The sequence below is a fragment of the Saimiri boliviensis genome, chromosome 1 (genome assembly GCF_048565385.1).
Source record: "Saimiri boliviensis isolate mSaiBol1 chromosome 1, mSaiBol1.pri, whole genome shotgun sequence".
Taxonomy (NCBI): Eukaryota; Metazoa; Chordata; class Mammalia; order Primates; family Cebidae; genus Saimiri; species Saimiri boliviensis.
Window position 1 is genome coordinate 63427231 of NC_133449.1, and position 16444 is coordinate 63443674.

At 51.8% G+C, this 16444-nt stretch overlaps 2 protein-coding genes across 4 annotated transcripts; one reads left to right on the top strand and one right to left on the bottom strand.

Annotated features, from left to right (window-relative positions):
- The first annotated feature begins 16 nt into the window (after nucleotides 1–16).
- On the top strand, nucleotides 17–8649 carry DQX1 (DEAQ-box RNA dependent ATPase 1). 3 transcript variants are annotated; one of them, XM_003922577.2, is made up of 12 exons: nucleotides 17–450; nucleotides 829–1084; nucleotides 1361–1554; nucleotides 2255–2639; nucleotides 2992–3219; nucleotides 3309–3408; nucleotides 3512–3670; nucleotides 3755–3946; nucleotides 6662–6781; nucleotides 6950–7140; nucleotides 7492–7688; nucleotides 8178–8649. In XM_003922577.2, exons 2-12 carry the CDS (start codon nucleotides 848–850, stop codon nucleotides 8332–8334), a joined length of 2160 nt encoding a protein of 719 aa, XP_003922626.1. In that variant the 5' UTR covers nucleotides 17–450; nucleotides 829–847; the 3' UTR covers nucleotides 8335–8649. The 3 variants fall into 3 exon arrangements, with proteins under 3 accessions (XP_003922626.1, XP_039317925.1, XP_074253982.1); XM_039461991.2 differs by having other exon boundaries at nucleotides 17–1084; XM_074397881.1 differs by lacking the exon at nucleotides 6662–6781 and having other exon boundaries at nucleotides 17–1084.
- Nucleotides 8650–9616: 967 nt separating this feature from the next.
- On the bottom strand, nucleotides 9617–12330 carry TLX2 (T cell leukemia homeobox 2). The gene is made up of 3 exons (XM_003922578.4): nucleotides 11574–12330; nucleotides 10909–11146; nucleotides 9617–10803 (listed from the first exon to the last, which is right to left on the bottom strand). Exons 1-3 carry the CDS (start codon nucleotides 11971–11973, stop codon nucleotides 10587–10589), a joined length of 855 nt encoding a protein of 284 aa, XP_003922627.2. The 5' UTR covers nucleotides 11974–12330; the 3' UTR covers nucleotides 9617–10586.
- Between the last annotated feature and the right edge of the window lie 4114 nt (nucleotides 12331–16444).

Here is a 16444-nt window from a genome sequence, read left to right on the forward strand (position 1 = left end):
ATTGGGGTGAGAGTCTCCTCGTATATTTGAGGGGGGTAGTCAGACTACAACTGTCTAAAATCACCTCCTCGTGTCAAGGGATGAGTGATAAATTAAGGAAGTGTAACTGAACTGAAGACCCAGCATGGGTGTTCAGCCCAGGTTTTGGAAGAAGCTGCTGCAAAACTACAAATCCCAGCATGCCTTTTACAAGCACAGTACACGTCATCTGTAGAGTTCACACATGCTCAGTATGGTGGCAGCCTGTTTTCCATAGGTTCCTGACTAGGTTAATTAGGGTGGAGCAAATAGCCCCACCCCAAAAGCAGGTTTCAGGATATGAAGTTTGAGCCAAGCCTTGGGGTAGAGCTGGAATTCACCTTTGTACTTAACACGGTCAGGGTTTGTAGTGACTAGCTACGTGGGTCTGGAGCTGGCTGCTGTCCTGACGCGTCCTAGAGCTGCAACCAGGTTTGAATCCAGGATCCCTGTGACTCTGCTGTTCCTTTCCCTGCCCCCTATAATCTTTATCCTTTTTCCTCCAGTACCTTCCCATAGGTTACTAGGTCTCACATAATTTCTACTGCCCCTGAGGACCCCTGCCTGAGTAACATATCTACCACCTGCCAACAGGGTAATAGCATCAGGTAGATTTCTACTACCTGACTACAGGGACTGTCGACTAACTCAATAGCTCTTATCAAAATGCCTAGCACTGTTTCCTGACAGGAAATGCTGAGAAGGCTGGGCCCCAGAGCATGATCACCTGAAGGTAGAAATTAAGGATCAGGGCTGAGGTGGGATATCAGTCACCAAATATGACCTTACTGGCTGCCCTGACTTCTGCAGGTCCTGCCAGAGAGCCACCATGGCCTCTCAGCTTCTCAGGCTGGCAGAAGAGTATGGCCCAAGTCCTAGGGAGTCTGAAGTGGCTGTGAACCCCTTTGATGGGCTTCCCTTCTCTTCCCGCTACTATGAGCTGCTGGAACAGCGCCAAGCCTTGCCCATCTGGGCTGCTCGCTTTACCTTCTTGGAGCAGTTGGAGAGTAACCCCACTGGAGTGGTGCTGGTATCTGGGGAGCCTGGTTCTGGCAAGAGCACCCAGGTGTGTCTCGGTTGTGGGGGCGGGCAGATTCTGGGAGTAGACAAAGGGAGGAGCTAGCTAGGGAATTGGCCTTTCCCTGGGCAAGGGAGGACTGGGCTGTGTGGGGTCATGGGGAAGGTGAGGAAAGAGATGGGATGGGTTAGGCTGGCTCAGGCGGCTGGTAGAAGACCAGGAGACTCCTCAAATAAGGAAAACTTAAAGTGGCCATAGTTCCCTGAGCACTTCTGACTGAAGTCCTACAACTTCCTCACTGGTTGTCCTCTACCTCTGTCCCAGATTCCTCAGTGGTGTGCAGAGTTTGCGCTGGCCAGAGGGTTCCAGAAAGGACAGGTTACTGTCACGCAGCCCTACCCTCTTGCAGCCCGGAGCCTGGCTCTGCGGGTTGCTGATGAGATGGATCTGACCTTGGGTCATGAGGTTGGATACAGCATCCCCCAGGAGGACTGCACGGGGCCCAACACTCTGCTCAGGTGGGGCCCTCTGCAGGCCTTACCCCAATCTAATTCCCTCACTTAGTAGAAACAAGCCCATTCCTCTGACATCTCACCATACCCTCCCTCAGCCCCACTCACTCTATTTATTTTATTTATTTATTTTGGAGACAGGGTGTCACTCTGTCACCCAGGCTGGAGTGCAATGATGCAGTCACAACTCACTGCAGCCTCAACCTCCTAGGGTCAAGTGATCCTCCCACCTCAGCCTCCCAAGTAACTGAGATTACAGGCATGCATCTCCATGGCTGGCTAATTTTTATATTTTTGCCATGTTGCCCAGGCTGGTCTCAAACTCCTGGGCTTAAGTGATCTGCCCACCTCAGTCTCCCAAAGTGCAAGGACTACAGGCATGAGCCACCACGCCTGGCCCCAACTCACACAACTGTATTTGGTGCAATGGCTAAATTAAGCCCTTGAATCCCAGCCAGGGACCTCAGACATTCAGCCACACCCTTATCAGAAAACTGTCACTTCCCAGCTGGAGTATATCTTGTGAACGAAGTGTTCTCAGTGGGGTTGTGAGGTCACAGATATAGGTCCACAGGCTCACGAAATCACAGTGTCTTTTTCTGACCTTCAGTATCAAAATCTACGTCCCTTGGGGAGAAGTTCCCCTGAGCTTGTGGAGCTGGTCAGTGTCCACACTGATTCCCCTGCTCACTACCAATGCCAACAGGTTCTGCTGGGACAGGCTACTTCTGCAGGAGGTGGCCTCGACCCGGGGCACTGGAGCCTGGGACGTACTAGTACTAGATGAGGCTCAGGAGCGGTCGGTGGCATCGGATTCACTCCAGGGGCTACTGCAAGATGCCAAGCTGGAAAACCTTCCGGGGGACCTCAGAGTGGTTGTGGTTACTGACCCAGCCTTTGAACCTAAGCTCCGAGACTTCTGGGGCAATCCTCCTGTTGTGCATATACCCAGAGAGCCTGGCGAGAGACCTTCGTCCATCTACCAGGACACCCTCCCCTCTGACCGGGTGGAAGCTGCCTGCCAAGCAGTGCTTGAATTGTGTCAGAAGGAGGCTCCAGGAGACGTGCTAGTGTACCTGCCCAGTGAGGAGGTAAAAAATTTTTAAAAGCCTTTAAAAGGAGGTACTCATCATCTTCCAGTCCTGGGGAATGGGAATAGGAGCAATGCCTGTGAGGACTAGTCGAGTTGCAGTATTTACCCTCTGCTGGGGTCCCAGGGAAAAACTTGAGGATTTCATGGTAAAGAGGTCTACCACTCACCTTTTTTATTCCCTTTAATGCAGAGATTTGTGATTCAGTGAGCCCCCGAAATTATAAAACCTTCAACTTTATCAGTATTTACATTTTCTCAGAGTGAAGGGCCATCACTTTCTGAAGTTTTTCAAAGGAATCTGTGACCCTAAAAAGGTGAGAACTGCCCTAATGCCCCACCCTTCTCCTTAGGAAATTTCCCTGTGCTGTGAATCCTTGTCCAGGAAGGTAGAGTCCCTGCCTCTCCAAGGGCTTCCACCACGAGTACTGCCCCTTCACCCAGACTGTGGACAAGCCGTTCAGGCTGTGTATGAGGACATGGATGCCCGAAAGGTCGTGGTCACTCACTGGCTGGCTGACTTCTCTTTCTCCCTCCCTTCCATCCGACATGTCATCGACTCAGGACTGGAGCTCCGAAGTGTGAGTGGGAGAGAGATGGCGGTGGGGTAGTAAAAACAGAAATGGCCCACTCTGATCTGTCTTGGCCTTGGTTGGGGGATGGGCAACAGGTTTACAACCCTAGGATCCGAGCAGAATTCCAAGTGTTGAGGCCAATCAGCAAGTGTCAGGCAGAGGCAAGACAACTGCGGGCAAGAGGGTTCCCACCAGGTAAGAGCCTTTGCCCTCAATGAAATAAAAAGCCAAGAGTCACCAACATGCAAGCCCTGAGAAATCTACAGTGGTCTTCTTTCCCAGGTCTTTTTCCCCTCAGGATCCTGCCTCTGCCTGTATCCTAAGTCCTTCTTAGAACTAGAAGCTCCTCCATTGCCCCAACCCAGGGTGTGTGAGGAGAATCTGAGCTCCCTGTTGTTACTACTAAAAAGGAGACAGATTGCAGAGCCAGGGGAGTGTCACTTCCTAGACCAGCCTGGTGAGTACCTCTCCTGCCCAAGCACTGCCATCTGACTACCCAGTTCTGAAACTTCACATCCTGTAAGCCCCTTTTCCTCACCAGCTCCAGAGGCATTGATGCAGGCCCTGGAAGATTTAGACTATCTGGCAGCCCTGGATGATGATGGAGACCTGTCAGATCTAGGTGTCATCCTATCAGAGTTCCCTCTGGCTCCTGAGCTGGCCAAAGCCCTGCTGGCCTCATGCGAGTTTGACTGTGTGGACGAGATGCTCACCCTGGCTGCCATGCTCACAGGTATAAATCGCTGCTCTAAATCCATAGCTCTTGCAGCCACTTCAGCCCTTCCTCTTGGGTTTTGGTGCTCCTGAGGCTAACCCTTTTTTCTCCGCTCCAGTTGCCACCACTCACAATGCCTAAAGAACCAGGCTTAGTCACCTATCTCCCTCTTGTCTCTTTAGCCTTTTTTCTCTACTGGTTCTTGCCCCTGGTATGCTTAAATCTCTCCTAATCTGTTATTGCTAAAACTCACACACCCCTCTTCCTCAATGCTATCCTCCCCTTCAGCTATATAGCACGATTTCTATCCTGTTCTAACTGGTGTATTGCTCACGCACTGCATTCCAGCCATGCCAGTGAAACAGCTTTCAACTCACTGTGACCTCCCAGATGCCTAATCCAGTGGACACTTTTGAGCCCTTATCCATGACCTTCTTTTGACACTTGAGATTGCTGATCACTCCACCTTGAAATGGCCTCCTCCCTAGGCCTCTATAAGGCTGCTCCTCATGGTTTTCATCCTACCTCTCTGGCCATCCCTAGTCTTTTCCTTGGGTTCTTTGTTCTCTGCTTATCCACTATAAATTGGTCCTTAGAGTTCTATTCTTGCCTCTTTTGTCTTCTATTTCCCGAACTCTTTGAGCAAGTTTATCCACACCCATGGTTTGAAGTGCTACCTTTAGCCTTAAAATTTCCTAACCTTGTGCCTTGTATCTCTCACCCAATTATGATTCTTCTGGATCTGAGAGAGAGAGAGAGAGAAAGAGAGAGGAGGGGAGAGAGGAGGGGAGAGAGGGAGTGGGGAAGAGGGGGAGAGAAAGAGAACACACTTCAGCTCCTTCCTGATGGATGTTTCTTTTGTTTTCCTTTTTCTTCTTCTCTCTTTTTTTTTTTTTTTAAGAGATGGGGTTTCACCATGTTGACCAGGCTGGTCTCAAACTCCTGATCTCAGGCTGTCCTCCTGCCTCAGCCTCCCAAAGTGCTGGAATTACAGGCGTGAGCCACTGTGCCCAGCCTTTTTTTTTTTTTTTTTTTTTTTGAGACAAACTCACTTTGTCGCCCAGGCTAGAGCACAGTGGCGCAATCTCAGCTCACTGCAACCTCTATCTGCCGGGTTCAATCAATTCTCGTGCCTCAGCCTCCCTAGTAGCTGGGACTACAGGCATACACCACCAAGCCCAGCTGATTTTTGTATTTTTAATATAGATGGGGGTTTCATCATGTTGGCCATGCTGAAACCCCATGGCCCAAACCCGTGACGTCAAGTGATCCACCCACCTCAGCCTCCCAAAGTGCTGGGATTACAGGCCTGAGCCTCCGTGCTCGGCCCCTAAGGGACATCTCTACCAGAATAAAACAGTACCTCAGCTCAGAACTGAACTCAAAAGCTCTATTAAACCACTCCCTCACTACCATCACCACAAAATTTTTTCCTCTCTCTAGATTCTGAGTTTCAGATAATACTGTCATGTCTGCTGCTCTACTACCATCATTCTAGACCAGTCTTTCTCCAGGTTCTTTCATTTTTATCTCCTAAATGTGTGTGTGTGTGTGTGTGTGTGTGTGTGTGTGTGTGTATATATATATATGTGTGTGTGTATACACACACACACACACATACACACCCACATATATATCTTTAAATTCATCTGCCGTTCTCCATATTCACTTCCAGTGAATATGGTAGATAGGATCTGCCGATGGTAGTTCCTCCTCATTGCTCAGCTGGATTTCCTCAGTAGCCTCCTAACTAGTAATGTGAACTTTTTCAGACACATGGACTCTCTTACTTAAAAACTCTTCTTCGGCCAGGCATGATGGCTTGTGTCTGTAATCTCAGCACTTTGGGAGGCTGAGATGGGAGGATCACTTGAGCTCAAGAGTTTGAGACCAGCCTGAGCAACATAGTAAAACCCTGTCTCTACAAAAACAAAAAATTAGCCAGATGTGGTGGCATGTGCCTGTAGTCCCAATTACTGAAGAGGCTGAGGTAGGAGGATCATTTAAGTCCGGGAGGTTGAGGCTGCAATGAGCCATGATCACGCCGCTTCACTCCAGCCTGGGCAAGAGAATGAGACTTTGTCTCAAAAAACAAACCAAACAAAAACCAACTCTTCAACAGTTACTCTTTACCTTTACCTTAAAGACAGTTCCTTTCCTCAGTACTCCAGCCTCTCATGATCTTACCTGTACCTACCTCTCCAGCTTTATCTCCCACCATTCTGCCATGTGTCATTTCATTCCCTCCACCCATATCAGATGGCTTGTAGTTCCCCAAATATCCTAGGTTACTAACTTACGTGCCATGTCATTGCCACAGTCTAAAACATACTCCCTGCCCCTTCTCCGTTCAGCTAATTCCTACTCAAATCTCAAATTCTAGCCCAAGGGTTCTCATCTTTTTCTCTTACATCACTCACATTCTCACCACCTAAAGCCTGGATTAGATACCCTATTCTTTGTTTCCACAGTACCATATACAAACACGTATGCTCATCAAGTCTGCTTACCTGTTGGTCTCTCCCACCAGACTTGAAGCTCCTTGATGGCAGAGACTGTCTTTCATTTATTTGTCCTCAATGTTTAATAAAGTGCACAGCACCTAAAAGTTATCTATGTCTATTGAATAAAGTTCCCAAAGGGACTCTTCTGCCTTGTCAGCATTCCACGTGTACTACTATCCCTTCCCATTTCCCAAATGGCAGATTCTACCTTCCGCTCTTCTGCCTCCAGCTGCCCCTGGGTTTACCCGTCCTCCACTCTGTGCAGAAGAAGCTGCCCTGCGTCGGGCCCTGGAACACACAGATGGTGACCACAGCTCTCTGATCCAGGTGTATGAAGCCTTTATACAAAGTGAGCTCTGCATCCTCTTATAGAATCCCAGATTTTCCAAAGAGAGGAAATGTTATGCCACTAGCTGACAGATCTCTATGCTCAGGAAGAGGAGGCCCTTTGGCTAAGGCTTGGGTTCCTTCAGGGGTCTCAAGGACTTTAGTTTAGCTGGTCCCTTTCCTCTCCTAGGTGGAGCAGATGAGGCTTGGTGCCAGGCTCGAGGTCTGAATTGGGCGTCATTGTGCCAAGCCCATAAACTTCGGGGAGAGCTCCTAGAACTCATGCAACAAATTGAACTTCCCTTGTCCCAACCAGCCTTTGGCTCTGAACAGAATCGCAGAGACCTTCAGAAAGCACTGGTGTCAGGATACTTTCTCAAGGTTAGAGGAAAAGGTGGGGGTGAGGGTGACTGAAGGAGCAAAAGGCAGAGAGTACAAATATTGGTATGCTACTTTGAAATCAGTGTCCATGTGGCCATTCAAAAGATTCTTTAGAACCAGAAAGGACTTTTCCCTTGAGGATTTAGGGTATAACGGGCTATGGAAAATGTGATGAGGTATAGTAGAGACCATATAACACCCAGAGGTGTTATACTTTACTTTTAGAGGTGTTATGCTTTTTAAAATACTCTTACCATCCTTACTAATTTTTTCTCAACCCCCTTTTCTTTTTTTCTACTGCCTGCCTCTTCCCTTTTATTTATTCCATCAATATTTTTGCCTTTCAATAAGGTGGCCAGAGACACAGATGGGACTGGAAATTACCTACTCCTAACCCATAAGCATGTGGCCCAGCTCTCCTCATACTGCTGCTACCGAAGCCGAAGCCGCAGGGCTCCTGCCAGACCCCCACCATGGGTGCTCTACCACAATTTCACCATATCCAAAGACAACTGCCTTTCCATTGTTTCTGAGATCCAACCACAGATGTGAGTTCCCTGACACGCCTCCTACACTGCCTATTCCTCTCCCTGGGGCCAAAATTTTGGCTGGGGAGTTAGAGAGACAGAGAAAGGGATCTTAGTAGTTTGTAAAAACATGACTTGAGGAGACAGGACTTGTGGAAGGGCTGGTTAAGTTTAAGAGTCTGCATTGTAAGAGAGGATGCACTTTTGGAGACCTAGGTGGGAGGAGTGCTTGAGGCCAGGAGTTTGAGACCAGCCTGGGTAACATACTGAGACCCTGTCTCTACAAAATTATTTTTAAAAGATTATCTGGGTGTGGTGATGTGCACCTGTAGTCCCAGCTACTTGAGAGATTGAGGGGGAAGGATTACTTGAGCTCAGGAGTCTAAGGCTACAGTGAGCTATGATCATGCCACCGACTCCAGCCCAGGCAACAAATCGAGACTCTCTCTCTCTCTAAAGAGAGCGATAGAGAGAAGATGCAGATCATCTAATTATGAATCTCTCTATTAGGCTGGTGGAATTGGCCCCTCCATACTTCCTGAGTAACTTGCCTCCCAGTGAGAGCAAAGACCTCCTGAACCAGCTAAAGGAAGGAATGACAGATTCTTCAGCAGGGAGCGAATCATCCTCAGCCCAGGAGTTCAGAGATCCCTGTGTCCTGCAGTGACCTGCCTGCCTATGGAATGAAGCTGGGTTCATCTCATCACATTACATTCTCCCTCAGGATGGCACCAAAGCAGCCAGACAGATTTAGAAGCCCAAAGTTTAGGGTCAGATGTAAACCCTGGAACTTGAGTCTCTAGAAATGGTGGGCTGAGAATGGAGAGAATGGGGTAAACCACAGTCTACATAGGGTAGGATTCTTTCCTTAGCCTTCTCTTATTTATTGGAGAGGGACTGACATGCTCCCCATTCTCCCAACTTTGCCAAACCCATTCTTGTACTCACTTACGGTCTATTAAAGATTTTTCTATGATGCCAATTTTGAGTTTGGTCCTGCAGTGCCATATCCATAAATCAGCGATGATACTATAGTAAAGAACCAGGGCCAGCTCCTCCAACTATAGTCTCTAGCCTCTTCCCATCTCCAATCAGGCCTTCAAGCTATGACCCACATAGTTGTCACTAACACAGACATGAGTTGTCTGCCTACATTTGATCTCTAGCCCAGCCTCTCTTCCTTCTGTCACAGTGCACCAGCCAGGAGAGGAAGGATGGGGGTGCTAGAGGAATCAGACAAAATCTTCCCTCATACAACTTAAATCTGATTTCTTTTTAAAGCTGAAGGCTAATAGGACCATCCCCTAACTAGCTAGACTTTCTATTAACAAGCTTCCCAGCAGCCCTGACACACCCACAAGCTGAAATCTTTCTAACAACTTCAGAGACATCATGCTTTCCTTTCTTTCTGCCCGAGTTCTTCTTCCCTCCCCATTTTCTGCCCTTGGAGTTTTTTTCGTTAGTTTGTTTTTGTTTTTGTTTGTTTGTTTGTTTGTTTGTTTTTTGAAGATGGAGTCTGCTCTGTTGCCAAGGCTGGAGTGCAGTAGCGTGATCTTGGCTCATTGCAACCTCCATATCCTGGGTTCAAGCAATTCTCCTGCCTCAGCCTCCAGAGTAGCTGAGACTATAGGCATGTGCCACCACACCTGGCTCATTTTTTGTAGAGACAGGGTTTCACTGTGTTAGCCAGGATGGTCTCAATCTTCTGACCTTGTGATCCTCCCTCCTCAGCTTCCTAAAGTGCTGGGATTACAGGCATGAGCCACTCGGCCCCACCTGCCCTCAGACTTAGGTATTCTCCATCATCTTGCACATTGCAAACGTGGTTGTCAAATTTGGTGGAAAGGTTTATTCCTTAGAACTCTGCTTTTCTCCTCAGAGTTTCCTCCCTCAGAGATTCTATCTGTTCTCATTCATTCTATCTAGGTCCACCTGATCTCCCTCAAAGGCACTTCTCCAGGATTTATTATCTGTAGGCATAACATTTAGTTTTGCCTATACAGTAAATCTTGCTCCAATCTTCCCAATTTCCCTTGCAGCATCCACAGCACCATTGATTTCCTGAGGCTGCACATTTCCAGTCTTGTAATTACCTTTGATTCTTCTTAAGCTTGTCACTTCCTAAGTATTTTCCAAATTCTGTTCACCCTAACTCCACTGGGCCCATTAACTTTGTCCATTGTTTCCTCCTCTCCCTTCTCTGTCCCAATGTGACACCAGAACCAGATTTTCTTTCTAGATTTTCTCTTTCGTTGGGTGTATAAGTATCCAACTTGCCTCCTGCCCAGGCGCGTTGCCAGAGGATGTGGCCAGCAGGCTGAACACATATGACAATGCAAGGCTCAAAGTCAGGAAGAAATAAATCCTTAGCGATTATTTTACAGTTGAGGGATGAGACGCCCCGGGTGCACAACCCTCTGGTTCCAGTCACAATCAACCAGCCTCTCGCTCTCCAGCACCCCCTCCAGTGCTCCGCCGTCATTGGCGTCTTCCGCCCTTCACACCTTTGGTACAGACCCCACCGGCACTAGCGGCCCTAGCGCCCCCGCAGAGCCCCAGCTCCCGACCACCCACCGGAGAATTCCGAGTCCGTCATTAAAGCAGCTCCCATTGGCCAGCCCGGCCCCCTCCCTGCACCTCACTGGCTACTGTCCTACAGGTCCCGCCCTCTCGGCGCCTCTGGTTCCAGCCGCGGCATAACGGCCTTGAAGTGAAAAATGGCGGGAAAGCCACCTCTGAGCTGGCAGTGCATCCGCGCAACACTGGCCTGGGAGCCGGCCGGTGGCGGAGGAGCCCTCGACGACAGCCTCAAGGGCTGCCGCTCCTCACGCACCTGGCTGCCACCAGACCACGGGCACAGGCAGCTGCGCGCTCCACCGTTCAGGGCCCTGCGCTCCCCGCCGATCGGACGGGCGTCGCTCACACCACCGAGGCGAGCCCAGACACGGAAGCCACTTTGTTGTCCTCGGCCCAGGGCTGTAGGTTCTGCAGCGCGAAGAGCGACGAGTTGTGCAGGCAGAGGGGGTCCGGGGGCAGCGGCGGCCGCAGCGGCCGTGGCAGCGCGTCCTGCTGCAGGTGCAGGAGCAGCCGGCCGGCGCGGTGCCGCTCAGCCTCGCGCTCTTCCGCCGTCTGGCGCCTGGGGGAGGGAGACGCGGGGTCAGCAGGGCCGCCCCCACCGCCTCGTTTCTCACTGGGCCAGGCCCGGGGACACCCGTCCGCCCTCGCCCACGCCGCTCCTCACCGCCACTTGGTGCGTCGGTTCTGGAACCACGTTTTGACCTGCGCGTCGGTCATGCGCAAGGCCTTGGCCAGCGCCGCCCTCTCCGCCGAGGCCAGGTACTTCTGGCGCAGGAAGCGCCGCTCCAGCTCCAGCACCTGCGAGCGGGAGAAGGACGTGCGCGGCTTCTTCCGCTTCGGAGGGGTCCTGTTTTGGTAGGGATGGCCTATGCGGCGCGTCCCCGAGAAGGGCGAGAGCGCGGCTACCGGGAGGAAGAAAGAGCAGGGCAAGGTTTGCAGGGTGGCCCGAGGTGCCACTGAGAAGACCACGCGGCTGTCCATGCCGCAGAGCTCCCGCGCCCGGTCCTTAGCTCTGGCCCTAAGCGTCAGCCGAGGCCTATAGCCAAGAAAGGCCCTTCCCCTGGGATGCACGGGAGACGTCCCCCGTAACTTCACCCTACCCTCCCCGCTCCTGGACAGTGGGACTGCAGAAGAGGGCGCGGGCACCGACGGCAGCTCCCTCCCCATTGCCTCTCGGCGGCAGGACCCAGAGATTCGAGTTGGAGGAGGATCCCCTGGGAAGATCTGGGAGGAGGTGTGAAAGGGGTCCTTGAGTTGGAGCAGAAAGCTAAGAGGTGAGGAGACGGGATCAGAGTCGGGCGTGAAGCTGGAGGGGTCAGACAACCTCACCCGTGAGCCGGTCCTTGGCAAAGCGGCGGCCGCTGTCCATCCAGGGAAAGGTGAGTCCCGCTAGGCCTCCGGCGCTGCCCAAACCCGAGGGCCCAGGCACCGCAGGTGCCCCCCCCGCGGGCGGTGGCACAGGCAGCGGGCGGTGCGCGGGGACACGGATCACGCCACCCGGGCCCACTCCGGAGCTGCCGGGCAGCGGGGCCAGTGAGCCCGCGGCACCGTAGCCCGAAGCTCCGTGGTATCCACCCGAGAACGCCCCACTCTCCCCATGACTCTGGCCTGCACGACCCTGGCCTAGGCCGCCCCCCGGGGTTTCGGGGCCGCTCAGGATCTGATCGATGCCGAAGCTGATTGGCTCGTGGTGTGGAAGGTTGTGTGGACCCAGCATCCCCGGCTCCATCCGTCCGGGCGGAGGAGAACCACCGGAGGTTCGGTGGTTGGGGAGGATGCCTCGGGCAGCTCCAGAAACCCGGCAGCGTCGCGCTCCAGACAGTGGCCTCAGGGGCCGGCGGGGCTGGCCAAGGCGGGGCGCCGGGGTCCCCGGAACAGCAGCATCCCTGTGCACCCGGAGCAGCCGCGCCCGTGCCAACCGCTGCCGGGCGTCCGCGCAGGGACTTGCATCCCGGGGGAGCACGACCGGCTGGGGCCCCTCGAGCTTCCTTGCTGGCTCTCAAGAGCAAATAGACGCTGGGCTGCCGGGACCGCTGCCCAAGTCCGGGGTAGAGAGGGTTGGCTAGCTCCGGCTGGGGCAGGGACTGACAGATCGGCCCGGGTGGGTAGTGGGGGCTGGGGGTAGGGCAGGGGCGGGGCCCCGCAGTTAAAGGGGAAGGGACTTCTGTTTGCGCCAAGCGTCGGGAGAAGGCTGGCTGGCGGAGATGTGCGGGGCGGAGGGACAGGGGGCTAGGGTATTAGAAACCAGGCTCAGCGCGGGAGGGGCCCTAGCAAGGGCCGCTGAGTCAGCGGAGATGCTCACCGCGCCTCCATCCTTGCTGGCTTCTGCCTTTGGGCTGCCTCCGCCTCACCGGCTTCCTCCTCTGGTGCCTCCTCCCCCAGCCCCCACTCTTCGCCTCTCGATGGATCCTGCTGGCCAACTCCCGGATTCGTTGTGGTCCCCGCCTAAGTGCCCTCGAAGACCAAATCTCGTTGTGGTTTCCCCGCTGCGTAAGAACGGGCTGGGGAACGGCGCCCGATGAGCTGCAGGCCCAGGAAAAGAACAGGTGTGAGAAGCAGACGGCAGGGGCTAGGGCGGGGAACGACCGCTATGGGGTGGCGATTCTGGTGCGCCTTCCTCTCCTGTAGATCACCCTGGCCCGTTTATGCGCACCGGTAATTGGTGTCCTGTTTCTTAGAATTTCGATTTTCCGAAATCCGTATAAAGCGGACCCTTGGATCAACCCGGGCCAAATCAGGCCGGCGGGTTCTTGGGGCTGGCGCTCTACCCCGGACCGCAAGGGCAGGGAATCCCCAATGCAGGACTCTGCCCCTCAATTCTGTGCCTAGGAAGTCTGTTTTCACACTCTTCCTCCTCAATGTTGGGAGGGCTAAATCTCACCACAGGGGACCCGTGGGACCTCACTGAGGCCTTGGTTGAATCCTGGCTGCCTTGTTTCCCATAAACATTTTACCCCACTCAAACTCAGAAAATGGCCTGGAGCTGTCAGAGAAGGGAGGTGGGGAAAGACCCAAGCCACTTGGTGACCTTGTGACCTCTGGCCGTAGATCCAGGAGCCGAGAGTGTGTGAACTCTGCGTCCTTCCAAGGGATGGGACCCCAGCCGGGCGGGCCCCTGAGCCTTAGACCCGCCCCCGTCGCCGCCCTGCCCGGTGCAGGCCGCAGTAATCGGGTTAGCTGGGCCGGAATTACATTACCTTCCCCGGCCCGCCCCGGCCCCTGGGGGGGGCCTGGCGCCTCTGAGCCGGTGAGACTGGGCTCGGAGAGGGGGGCGCTGCTACCATCCTGCGGTGGCGGGTGGGCACCAACGAGCAGCTAGCCTACCTCCGACACGTGGTGGCCAAAGGTACCCAGCTGTGGGAGCTCTCTACCCTAGTCCCCAGCCCACCCCATGTTCAGCTCCATCCTGCTGGTTTCCCGTGTGAACCGAAATGCCTTGTAAGTCTAGTAGTTGGAACTCCCTGAAAGCACTGATCTTCAAACTGATTCTCCAGGATCCCATGGGAAAGACTCTGCCCCCTCCTTTCTTCCCAGCAGATGGGCAGGCAGCCTGGTGCCTGGGGCAGGGTGAGGGGGTCTTTTATCCCCTGGGAACCAGGAATATTTGGGCATCTGGGCAGGAAGAGAAAGAAGAGTGAGCTCTCTCCACCAGCATGCCAGTGTTGTTAGAAGCCTTATGTCTAGAGGACATGAACCATAAATGGGACAGGAGGCAGTGAGGGGAACAGTGGGCATTAATTTGTGTCAACCTCCCCCACCTTGACCACCTCTACTATCCAATTTGTCCAATTCCTCCTCAGCCCTACTCACAGCCCATTCTGAAAGACTTTGGGGGCTCCTACCAATTTAGCATCAATTGATGTTGATGGAGAAGACACACATTATCACCTCCCCATCCCTTTACAGAAACCCATGCACTTTTCTCAGCAGTAGAGAGGGCTGCAAGGAAGCAGAAACCTGTTTAGTCAAACTCTTCAGGCCAGGCACGGTGGCTCACGCCTAAAATCCCAACACTTTGGAAGGCCAAGTGGGGGCAGATCACCTGAGTAGTTCAAGACCAGCCTGGCCAATATGGTGAAACCCCATCTCTATTAAAAATACAAAGAAATTAGCCGGGCATGGTGGCAGGCACCTAACCAGCTACTGGGGAGGCTGAGGCAGAAGAATCACTTGAACCTGGGGGTCGGTTTCAGTGAGCCGAGATCACCACTGCACTCTAGCCTGAGAGACAGAGCAAGACTCCATTGCAAACAAAAACAAACAAATGAAAAAGATCTTCCTTGATAGCAAGAGCTGATTCCCCTAGATGGGAACAGGGAACCTAGGGAGACAGCAAAGAAATATAGTCTCTGAAGGGGGCTGGTGTACAGGTTAGAAGTTTGTTACTCCTTCTCTCCTCTGAAGGGTGAGTCTAGGCGGGGCGTCGGGGGCGGCGGCAGGATAACCAGTGTGTCTCCAGCCAACCTAAATAAATCCTCCTTGAATAATCAATGAATGAATCAATAAATGAAAAAAAAGGCAACGTCATGCAGACCCGTGCACTCCCACCTTTTGAGGTCAGCACAGATGGTACTGTCAGCCAGAGACTGTCCAACTAATCATTTAAGGAGAATGGTCACAAACTCAGTAGTTCATACAAGTGTTCTGGAGAGGTTTAAAAATATTTTAGTGCCCCACTTCAAGAACAGATAATATCTGTTATATCAGCCAGACCACAGTCTTAGGACTTTCTCCTTTTTTAAGAGACAGAGTCTCACTATATTGCCCAGGCTGGCTGGCCTCAAACTCCTGGGCTCAAACAATCCTCCCACCTTGACCTCCTCAGTATCTGGAGTTACAGGTGTGCACCACCACCCCAATCTGGCTTGAAATGTTCTTTCTTGCCTGCATGTCTCTGATTTACAGGGAAATGATAATTTCTGCTGGTTTATGTTGAAGATAGAGGTGCTGTGATGAGTACCCCCTCGTGCATACTGCTTTGGATCTGTCTCACCATGTCCTGTGTGTCCATGGCTCTCATCAACTTAGTCTTTCCTACCTCAGCTGTCTCAGATCTTTATCATCTGGACAAATCTTTGCCTGACTCTTCAAGAGAGATCATGCTTTTTGTTTCCTTGTTACTGCTCATGCCTACTGCCTCCATTTCCTCATCATTTAGTCTTTTTTTTAACCCAGTGCAAGCTGCCTTCACTCTAGTAACCCTTTCTCAGAGAGCTCCAGTGTTCAGTATCCCTCCTCTAGGACTTCCCTGACATGTTTTACTTTGTTGATTATCAACAATTTCTTAAAGTGTCCCTTCTTTTGGCTTTTGTAATATTATCTTATTCCACATCTTAGTCACACGTATGTCTTTCCTCCACTGATTTTGCTTCTTCTACTGAAGACTGAGGATTCTTCAGAGCTCAGACTTAAGCTTCCTTTCTTCTTTCTTTTTTTTTTTTTTTTAAAGAACAGGATCTTTTATGCAAAAACACCTCAAAAAGAAAAAGAAGAAGAAAAAGTAAAAAAAAAAGAGAGAGAGACATGATCTCACTCTGTCACTCAGGCATGCAGTAGCACAATCACAGTTCACTGCTGCCTCAACCTCCCACAGTTCACTGCTGCCTCAAGTGATCCTCCCACCTCAGCCTCCCAAGTAGCTGGGACTACAGGTACATACCACCACACTAGGCTAATTTTTGTACTTTTTGTAGAGATGGAGTCCCACCATGTTGCCCAGGCTGGTCTCCAACTCCTGGACTCCAGTATCCACCCACCTCAGCCTCCCAAAGTGCTGGAATTACAGGCATGAACCACCAAATCAGGCCTTAAACTTTCTTTATCTCTACATCTGCTCAAGTTTCACACATTCCAAAAGTCCCAGCTCTCATACCCAGCCAAATAACTCTGAGACCTCTATCCCTGGTTCTGACACTTCAGCTCCACCACTCACTCTCCTAGCCTTCTGATCAGCTCCCCCTACTTCCCTGCAGCCACCTTAAGTCCTGCAAGCTGGAGGACAAGCTTCCCTCCAAAACTCTTCATTCACTCTCTTGCCCAGGCCTAGCATGCCAGGTTCCTGGCTACTTCCTCCTATTATACTTTCCTTTGAAATGTTTCAGATACAGCCCTTCCTTTCTATTGACATTGCTAAAACCCTAATTGAGGCTGTCAGCACTACCACTTGGATTCATTCATGTGTTCATCTAGAAAATTTTAAT

What these genes read in the sequence shown, in the direction of transcription:
- DQX1 (XM_039461991.2), top strand. Translation starts at nt 848, where the DNA reads ATGGCCTCTCAGCTTCTCAGGCTGGCAGAAGAGTATGGCCCAAGTCCT. An exon ending in TCACTTCCTAGACCAGCCTG is followed by an intron (nt 3,671 to 3,754) that starts GTGAGTACCTCT and finishes TTTCCTCACCAG; the next exon opens with CTCCAGAGGCATTGATGCAG. An exon ending in GTATGAAGCCTTTATACAAA is followed by an intron (nt 6,782 to 6,949) that starts GTGAGCTCTGCA and finishes TTCCTCTCCTAG; the next exon opens with GTGGAGCAGATGAGGCTTGG.
- TLX2 (XM_003922578.4), bottom strand. Translation starts at nt 11,973, where the DNA reads ATGGAGCCGGGGATGCTGGGTCCACACAACCTTCCACACCACGAGCCA. An exon ending in TGCCAAGGACCGGCTCACGG is followed by an intron (nt 11,147 to 11,573) that starts GTGAGGTTGTCT and finishes TCCTCCCGGTAG; the next exon opens with CCGCGCTCTCGCCCTTCTCG. An exon ending in AACCGACGCACCAAGTGGCG is followed by an intron (nt 10,804 to 10,908) that starts GTGAGGAGCGGC and finishes TCCCTCCCCCAG; the next exon opens with GCGCCAGACGGCGGAAGAGC.